The 10,867-nt window shown below is 30.8% G+C and overlaps 1 protein-coding gene across 1 annotated transcript; it reads right to left on the reverse strand.

Moving 5' to 3' along the window:
* Window positions 1-3,192: 3,192 nt before the first annotated feature.
* On the reverse strand, window positions 3,193-8,158 carry LOC111616258. Its single transcript, XM_023357694.1, has 3 exons — window positions 8,068-8,158; window positions 4,550-4,723; window positions 3,193-4,472 (listed from the first exon to the last, which is right to left on the reverse strand). Exons 1-3 carry the CDS (start codon window positions 8,091-8,093, stop codon window positions 3,389-3,391), a joined length of 1,284 nt encoding a protein of 427 aa, XP_023213462.1. The 5' UTR covers window positions 8,094-8,158; the 3' UTR covers window positions 3,193-3,388.
* Between the last annotated feature and the right edge of the window lie 2,709 nt (window positions 8,159-10,867).

The raw sequence follows: 10,867 nt of genomic DNA on the forward strand, positions 1-10,867 counted from the left end.
CTAAATTTACAAGCGTACTTTGACTGAAGAATTGTACAGGATTCAAACGTATATAAAGTGTTTGGTTTTATCCACTTTTTTCGAGAGTTTTTAAAAGACTTCCCTAGGTATTTTTAATGTTATCTGCTGGACTTTCCGTACGTAACTATAGAAGTCACAATAAAGCGGCATTAATTACTCGTATTATTTACATAAGTTTCAATTTTATTCGTCACTTTGCATTGGTTGTGAGTACCCAACAATTGAGTGAGTGCTTACAAGCAAGGATAAACTGCGCTGATCATCTGAGAACAATTTAAATAATTAATTTACACGAACTTTTAAATATCAATTTATACCTGCTAATAACGAGTGCGTTGACAAGTTTGTAAACGGACTAGCTTGAGAAAATTCATTTTTCATACATAACCTTGAAACAGACGCTGAACAGATGTTGGAGTAAAATCACATCACATTATTAAATGAAAACTCTAACAAGGCACTTGGCTTGACACAGTCTAATGGATTTGCAGTATTTGTATTTGTTTAAAGTCTGAAAATTGTAAGTTAATTGTTAGTTTTTTTATTTTTTTGTTTTGTATTTTTAGTATATTTAACAGTACAGTCGACCCCCCTATAACGCTAGTTATATAATGCGGATTCGTATATCGCGGCGAAAAAATTGTGACCGTATTCGTATAAAGACGCTAAAAGAGACTCGTAAAATGAGGCAAAATGTCATCGCCGACTCGCGTCGCGACAGGATTGGTCGAATCTGGACAAATAGTAAACGAGCAGCCGAACTACTTACACTCTACGGAGAGTTTAGGCGAGTAAGTTGAGTTTACTATCGTTTGTACAGTATATAAATTAGATACTGTAGATCTAATACAGTACTGTAATTTTATATATTTCTTGTAAAAAAACATTTCTTATTCAACGGCCATAAAAATGATTTATATTAATGATGTCTCCAAAGTTCAACAAATTTTTCACAGAAAAATAACTTCTCAGAAAACACGGTCGCCGTTTGGCGCGCTGCTCCGCGACGAAAACAAGCTTGAGCAATAGCGATGTCGAAAGGTGCACACTCGGTAAGTAATCCTACAATTTTTTGTTTATAGCATAGTTTATACAGATTATTTTCAAAAAATTATACGTGGTTTAGAAATGTTGAGTGAAATTAGTCTAGAATCGATTAATTTTATGGAAGTAAACCTTTCAAACAGCCGTAGTTTGTAAACTGCACACATGCCGGGCTGTGATTGGCTCATGCATTTGAGGATTCCTACAACGCGAAATTCTTATAAAGCGCAACGTATCTACCGCGTTATAAGGGGGTCAACTGTATTGACACGGTAGTAATAGAGTAGATTAACTTGTTTGGTAAACAAAAAAATAATTTGGTGGATGTATTAAATTGCAGTTTTATAAGTTGCGTCCAAATCTATCTTTTGAATAATTTTCGTTGAAAATATACAGGTAGAGTTTTGGTTCGGTTTGGTTTGTTGGAATTATGGCTACGCAACTTGATCGATCTGCCAAGAAAGGATGCCTTCCGAAAGGTCTTTTTAAGGAAAACTGGTCCCTATTTAGACGTTACAGAAGTGAAGAAAACTCGAAAATGTGGACAGCCCGCTCGAGCGAGGCGCAAACCCACGACCGAACTCCTACTGTTTAGGGTACGAATACCGCTTGGCCACTGGTGGAACCAGATAAAGTTTTAAGTACGTAATTTAATGTTATTTATATTAAAATTTTACATTAAAAAAATCTAACTGAATTTTTTTTTTTTAATTTTCCAATGTACCGTATTTCTTCGATTCGTCATCGATTGTAATAATGCATCTTAAATTCAGTACAACAACGAAAAACATAAAAAAAATATAGCCTATATAATAAAATGCTAAAATGTATCTTAACAAATATTTTTATTATAATATAAATTATCACAAATTAAATTCTGTTTTTAATTAATGCGTGTAAACACTAAACATAGTCAAGAAAACAGCCTTAACAGCCTACCAATTTACCTATTACATCTATAAAGCTAGAAATAAGTCAAACTGATAGGAAAATTACTAACTCCTGCAAGTTGTAATTAAAACAGCATTTTTGTCTAACAATTTTCTGTATTGTTATACGGCTTTTTTACTTTTTGACTAATTACGTTTCATGTGTGTTATGTTATACTTTATGTTTAGGAGAAAGGGCCGAACTCAAAAGAAATTTCGACTCTAGCATGATATAAATTTGCATTTTATTCAATTAAAGGAAAAAATAACACTGTAATTAATTGTCTTCTGTTAGTATTACACAAAACAGAGGAAAATTTTTAAAAAAATTACTTAATGACTTGTATTTGTACCTAAACATATCCATTCATAAAACAGGCATGCAATAAACCAGCATCATTAAAATTGCCACAAAATATAATACATCAATGTAAATTTTAAATTATATGACAACAAGAATTCTCTAAAATGCGATTGCTGTAAATATAATAAATAAACATTTTTATATTTATTTAAAAAAATTGTGCATTATAAAAAAAATTCGTCAAAAATTTCTGAATGGTCTTCAATGTCCCTTTGTTTAGTATTGAAAATAAGTACAGTACCGCTATTAAAACTACCCTAGTGTAAACTCGTAGTATTAAAAATAACCTTATAAAGCTTTTTTTGAATAGTGATCTTTTATGCAAACTGGTTCTGTAGAAATTCTGCAATCAACTCGTTCTAAACGCACTGTTCTTTTAACGGTAAATGTCAGTAAGTAGGTAAGATTTCCGGACACATTCACTTCAAAAAATTAAAATTTCGAAGCCAATTAAATTTACGCAGAGTGGTAGATGAAAAGAATGGTAAAACATCACATTCTATACAACGAATACTAAGAATAATACTGTAAATAATAAAATTGAAACGTAGATATCGAATTGCTCGGACATTTAGACAAAAATTCTAGTTATAACTCTTCTTATTTCTATCGTCATTAACATGAAGAAAGAAAAGACTAATGCTGTAAGATTGTAATTATATTTTTTTCTCGAACATCTACTGCGATAAAAACAATGAAAGTCACCCACGTAACTATCATTCAAAAGCTGATAATTATAAACGTTCTTGATAATATATTTCCAAATAATTCCAAATTTTGAATTATAAACAATTCGACTAATGACAGAAAAAAAATTTTACTTTTCAGAAAAAAATTACATTAATAAGCACTTAAAATTTAAATTTTGTTTTCTGTAAATCCAATAAATTCGTTATTCCGTTTACGTACACACATTTTGACAGTAATACAATAAGAAATAATAAGAAATAAGAAAAAATAAAAAATTCGAATTTAACTTTACATTATATTCTCGTTCAGATTTTGCTTTTTTCCAGGGAAACTTTTCACTTCAAAAATATAAATCAACCGAAAAATAAATATTATTCATAAGGTTTCTGTCACCGGTTAGAATTTTGTCTTCAAATTCCCTGGCATTTGTTCCTTCGTCGCTCACAAAGTAACTCAGTTCAGGTGAAAACTCGATATCAGGTTGGACATATTCACCGCGGTAAAAGAAAGCAAAGAAACGAATTGACCAAAATTTTTCTAGATACAACTTCGTTTCCAGATTTGCTACTCCCTCTGAATTGCAAACGGTTTCAAACGTAAAATACTCGTTGTCCAAATTGTTAATATACGCGTTTACGCACATTGGATAACTTTCGTGAAGCTTCACCGGAAATCGAAGAACCGTGACGTAACAAGCTTCTCTCACAACTACTTCGCTGCTAAAATATGTGTAACCTTTCATCCCTCCATTTGCGACCATAAAAGGATCTCCACGATTTATGTACGAGAACAAGTTACAATAATTTATTTTGCTTCTGGTTTTTGTTTCTCGACTGAAGTAACTGGGATAAAAGGAATAATTACCAATCGTGAAAGCACGCCACATATTACTCTTTTCTACTTCGCTTAACAAGTTCATTGTAAAAACACAACGTTGCAATTCGTCTTCATTCATTGCAAGAAATCTGACTTTTCCAATAAATGGCTCCATAACATTTCTTATTTCATTCCTTTCCGATTCTTCATTCATCGAATAGAAGTTGTCTGCACCCAATTTTCTTTGAGCTTCTTGTATGCTCCACTCATACACGGCTTCAAGTAAACGCAATTCACTGACTGATTTATATATCGCTCGAGATAGCAGTCTATCAATTGTTGCAATTTTACAGCACTTAAAGTCGACTGTTGTAAATAGTCTTTCACCGTGTTGGTTGAAAGCTACCCAGCAATAATAAGTTATGTCCAGATCACCGATTTCACGTGCAAAATCGTGAATTGCACAGACAGTATGCAGATTTATTTTTCGAATAATAAATGATCTGCATTTCTTTCTTAAATCGTCTAACTCGTATCTTAAACTCAGATGATACAGATCGAACGCGTGTGTAAAATAAAACAATCCGGGATCGTCCGTCAGTACATAACTGTTTAAAAAATATAAATTATAATTAATGACAATGTATTGAAATTAAATGAAAGGTAAGTATCGTGAGAAACTTACGTAACGAATTGTCTGATGGTCCGGATTGGAAAAGGCATAAGCAGTACTTTCGAATTTTCAACATATGTAATGAGAAGTTCCAAATGCCTGTTCAGGACTTTATTTAACTTAGCTTCTGATATAATAATTGCTTCGTTTTCTTCGTTTTGGATTCGTATCTCACTCGAAGAAATCCTAAAACAACAGAAAAATATTTATTATTACTTTCGAACAAACATCTCTGTTGTACGTTAGTTATAGGATTTCCGACAATGGTGTATGAACAATACATGCATGACTAATATTTTAAAAATAGATATTAAAGCTTCTGTATTAGCTTATCCCGAAATATTTCTTTGTTCATAGAATAGAGATGTCTTTTATTTTAAAAAATTCAGCGTTTCCTGATACGATAGCACCTAGGAAATAAAACTTGATTACCGCGAAATCATCGAAACCTAAGATTTATTTTTTAAAGCTATCGTACCCGATTTTTTAAAAGAAAATTTTTTGGCGTGCATTTTTAAAAAAAAAGACATCTCTATTCTATAAAAAGATAAGTATTATGAAATATTCCTTTCAGTAGACTGATAAGGGGCGTAGCCTCAAATAAAATTCTGTTAATAGAATATAGATATACCTGCATTTTTTAAAGAAGACACTTTGTATGATAGATCAGAGTTATTATTTGATTATCAATACATGTTAATACTAACATCAAAGTGTCCTTTTGTTAATGTGAAGATTTTTGTATATATGTATTGTTTTGGATGGAGTATTGACGGTCCTTCAGTTAATTAATTAAATAAATGTATCTTTGATACTACTTCTATCATTCTCCGACTAGAATTAAGAAATAATTACAGAAATAAAAACTTGTTTGTACAGTTTTCGGTATAGAAAATGTAAATACTGTAAGGTCTCGTTTTATGCGGTGGATACGTTCTACAGAATAGCGCATATAAAAAATTCGCATAAAAAGACTTTACTTGCCTTGAAAAAGTAGGGTTACTTTCTGTAATTTTCTAAAATCGCATAAAACCAAAACAGCGAGTTAAAATTAACTTTAAACCGCATAAAAAACACCGCTAAAATAAAATTTAATTTCGAAACAATTACAGTTTATACCTTTCAATGCGAAACTCAGAATGATGTAATAGCGACTTGTCAATGGTAAGTATCATGTACACAATGGGAATCCTAGAATTGCAAAAGCTCCCTCTAAAAACAAATCACTAACATCTGGATGTGAAGAGTTAATTAAAACACTTTTAGTTCCTCGCCAAATTAACTCGGGCAGGTTACATAGCGTTACATAAAACACTGTCCTTAAGGCTTGAAAATATTTTTTTGAATTTTTGGAATGTTAAGTCTCCAAATTTTTTAAAAATATTTAAACATATACGGCCAGCTAGTATTCACCCTACTTTAAACCCTTGTCCTCCCGCGACGTCTATGAGAATGCCCCGGAAAATCCAACTCCAGCTGTGTTCAAGGTCATCCAGATGTGTAAACAATGACTCATTGGTGTTAAATTTCACAGAAGGGCGAGACAAAAGAAGTTAAACTTTGAAGCTTTTTTTTCAAAATTAACGCATTTCTTTCGTTTTTTTTCAGTTTTAAGTATTTTTTAATGTTTAATTACATTCATATCAAAAATTGCTAGGAACTAAAGCGATTAAAATAGATCTAGCTGTCCTATACATCCATAAACGTTATATATCAGTGGAACAAATGGAGTGAGCTTTGAGCGATCCACAATTTTTGGAGACTGTCTATACGAGAGCTTCCTAAACAAGCCTATATGTATGTTTGTCCAAGAAATTTTTGGATGAAATACAAACCGCACAACTTCAAAACCGCATAAAAATAATCCGCATAAAAAGCGACTTTACAGTAATCTAGAATTCTTCTCAAATTGTTTTATAATTCTCGACGAACAATAATTGATTTTTCTGTAATCTATCGTATTCTGAATCTCTGTGTGTGTACATCATTGTATACTGTACTGTTATAGCTGATAATGCTAGTCCCAAACTGCGATTTCCTTAAATTTTTGATTATTTTTTTACACAAGACTAAAACTTGAAGTTAAAAAGTCATCACGCTAACATAATGTTAATCAATTATCATCCATTCTAAAAACTGATTAAACAAGTTCGTTAAGAGGAGGAAGCTGGAGATTTTTTCGAAACCCGAAACCTACTTACAAAAGTCTAATTTTACAAAGAATTAACAATTACATGTTATATTCAGTAACATAAAAAATCTTTAGGTTTTTTTTTCATCCACACATATTTCGTATGTTCTAAATAAACGGATATTGACGTCCCGTAATTAAGTAAAAATTAAATTTTATCTTCGTGTGTGTCATTCATTGACACAAAGCACAATCACAGGTTTTCATTACAAACTGAAGTAAAAAGAAAAAGCCTTTAACTAATAAGTTATCAGTTAAAAGGCAACCGAGCGCATAGAGTCGCATTGCTTGTGGCTATTCCATGCCGGATAGCATCATGTGATTCCTGGTCACTTACAAGGAAAAAAAGTGTATAACCTAACAGTGTTGTACTTATATATTCATTCTGAACATGGTTTTTCTCGCTTTGTAGACCGATAAATAATAAACTGGTCGAATAATGAATTTCTCCGTAATGTTATTTGATAGTTTCATGTGAAACTTTTAATCAGAGAAAAAATAACGTTTATAAAGTTCTGTTATAACACTTATTAGGTCTATGGTTTTTAAAAAATTTCGATCTTAATATGAATAATTACAAACAAAATATATTATTAAAAATATTGGCATCAAATCTCTGTACAAAATGCAATTCAATTTGTTTCATTCATTCAACTGCCTTTAACAAATGAATACCACTTTTACATTTTACAACTCAACGTTTCACCTACTAATTGATGAAACTGAGGGATCCGCGATTTACATGTCAAAAAACACTGAATTAGCCGAATTAAATCTTGTAGAAAAGAATGAGTATTAATCATTTGTATATTAAAAATTAAACAAACGTTATTAACTCAAACTTTAAAGACCGAAAACAAATTCACCAAGAGAATGGAAATTTTAATCTACTTAAACCCTTTGAATTCTAAAAGTACAGTAATAGAGTCTATTTCTCGAGTAAGAACATTGTAAACAGTCGTTTATTTACACAAGGAAATAAGCTTTTTGTCAAGTTTTGATTAGTCATTGTCTCCGTTAAGACAATTGAAACTTTTGTTAATTAAATACTTTTAGTTTAAATATTCTATAAAATTTATATATAAATTTCAGTAAGAGTATGTTCATTTGACCCGAACATATGTGATGAATAAGTATAAGTATAAATAACAGACAGAAAATTAACTTATGTCATTTATCACGTTATTTTTTAAGCTCTTGACAGCAGTACAGCATCTCTTTCTATCTCAATTTTTTTTATAAAAGAGACACATACGATAGACAATAGCAAATCACGTAAAATTATTTTGCGCCCACACATGTAGAAACGATATATACAGAAAACAATACAACTACTTACCGACTCTTCACCTCTCGATTTGCCATTTCTTCGGCTCGTTTTCGCACTGAACTCTCGAGTATGACGTCGAAAAACAGAGGCAACACGCGCTTAAAAGTAGAAAGAAATCATCACCGTAATTGGCTGCAGCTGCCACATGACTTTGATGTCACCCCCCTCTCCGCAGATTCACTTAATTTTTTAATTGCATTATTTGTATATTCTGTATATCCGACATTAAAATTGGCTTTATACCTGTATTTATTGTAATCTCACATACACGTATTTAAGAAATTAGCATATAACATATGGACCATTACGTACTTACGAGTAACAGCATGACGTTGAAGTCACTTCACAATCAGTTAACATTTGTATAATTTACATTATGGACAATGTGGCTAGTGCTGTGGTCTGCGAGCGTTAGTTTCATGTTAACAAGGTTATTGTTTCGAGTCCCGTTGGAGTAAATGTGGTTTTCTTTTTACACTATAATTTTTCAATTTGTTATATTGTCAGATATAAATAATGAAATTCGTAGGAAATAAATTCACATCAAGGTTGGGTATTATATCATTCGTTTCAAATTTTAAACTTTTACAATATTTATATTAATTAAGAATCTATTTTCTATGGCATTTGATATAAAGATTTATTACATTTATATTTATTATAATTATATAAATTTATTTAAAAAAAATAGGTTAATCTTTTTTACTAATCTATTTTTTTACAATTTATATTCAGATATTCGAATTTTCATCAGTAAGTATATATTAAAATTTTAAATTAAATACAATTCTCTAATTATAGTTGCATAAGAGATAGTGTTAAAGTTTAATTAAGTACACTCTATCATTTCTATAAGAATTGTAACAATATATATTTGAATAAATATTGGTCTATACAGTAATGTTCAATGATAAATTCAAATTGATGTTTAGGCTAGTACTGAAAACAAGCAAAATATTAAATGTTTTATAAATTGATGTAAATCTGAAAAATTGTATGTAAACTATTGTTTATAGAAATTGCTATACCAGGAAAACTCAAAGTATTTGCTGGTGATTTACAATGATATGAAATGAAAATTGATATAGCAGCATCATTAGCAAAATTCTTGTGCTAGCAACGTCAACTTAACAATCACATGTACAATGATGATATAGAGCCTACAGATACAAGACCTGACGTTTATGGTTGTTCGATGCCATAAACAGAAGACCTGGTGATCTCATTTTTTACAAGAATGTAAACAGTCAGACATCTAATAGAACAACTGCTTTGTGTTTTCAGACAGATAATGTTTAGCCTGATGCATTATGCTGCTCTAAATCTTGGTGCGGAGCCTGTTATGAACGACCTGTAATTTTTGGTAACCATATATCCCAGGCATGAAATATTAAAATGTTGAATGTAATTCTTGTTGTATGATGTACGGTGATAATGAGTAATGGATTATTGAGTTTAACCTGAGCTTCTGCTACATACAAATCTAAAAATGACATAAGAAAGATAGTTTGGAAATTGGAGTTTTTTCTTACAGACATCCTCGATGCCATTTCCCACACGATAATGCCATTGAATTGAAATTATTATATTACATCTTATAATAAATATTAGCATTATAATTATTATAATGTATAGTATTATAATTATCAAATCTATAGTATGCTTGTCTAAACAATATTTCAATTAATAATTCAAAAACTGAAAAGTTTATTAGTAGAAAACTAATTTAAATAAATTTAAAATTGTTTCAAGGAGATTCTAACACAGGATATAGCTATCAAGTAAGTTTATTCTAAAAATCAATGATAATTTATGTTTTATAAAGAAATTATTCTTCAGTCACTACATAAAGACAGTAACGCATTCAAGGAAGACACCACCATATTTAATCTTTTTAACTATCTTTCACATTTTCTATTTTAAAATGCGTATTTATTTACACAATTATAACAAAACATTCGATCTATAGTGTAACACGCTGTTTGATGTATTTAATTTAATCATAAAATAGTGGGCCACCACACATACATACATTAGTTTGGTTAAAAGAGAATGTTCACTCGACTCAAATTGACAATGTAATTTCGGCGGAGTTTCCAAATGTCGAAGAAGATCTCGTTTTGTTTGACGATATGAAAAATAACACGATTCATGGTCTATGTAAGGGAATTAATCCAAGTTTACCTTGCAGGAAAATGGAAAATGGATCGTCGAGAATTTAAAGCGGAAATTCAAACCGGAGATGATGGCTATCTTCCGTACAGAAGGTCAAAACCAGAGGGTGAAGGATTTATCACAACAACGGGGGTGAAAACTATTAGTGCATATGTTACCGCTAAAGCTCGAAATCCGTAAATGTGCAGATTACCTAGCTAATCTGCAGATTAACTAGGGTGATCCGTTAAAGCTGCGAAAATTGTTTCATTTCTCAAATTACCTAGGTAATCTGTAGAGTATCTAGGTAATCTGCACATTAACTACTAGGCACTCGGTAAAGTGAAAATAAGATCTTTGCTGGAAAAACTGCAACGTTTCTGTACGCTTAAATCAACATAATGTTATTTTATTTAATTTTTAATATCTAAAGAATCAAGTTAACACAATCAAACAATCAACAAATTAGTTGATTGGATCATCAATCAATTAAAAAAACTTTAATACAAAAATCAAACGGTTTAAAATATTACTACAATTAGGGAAATGAATTTGCAAAACATATGATAAAATCGTACTTACTTATTAGTGCAATCTAAAGATTGGTGACACTTTGAATTACGTAGCAATTGGTTTTTGCGACAAGCACGCCTAT

This window comes from Centruroides sculpturatus, unplaced genomic scaffold (assembly GCF_000671375.1).
Source record: "Centruroides sculpturatus isolate CEXI.00-Female unplaced genomic scaffold, Cexi_2.0 scaffold2269, whole genome shotgun sequence".
Taxonomy (NCBI): Eukaryota; Metazoa; Arthropoda; class Arachnida; order Scorpiones; family Buthidae; genus Centruroides; species Centruroides sculpturatus.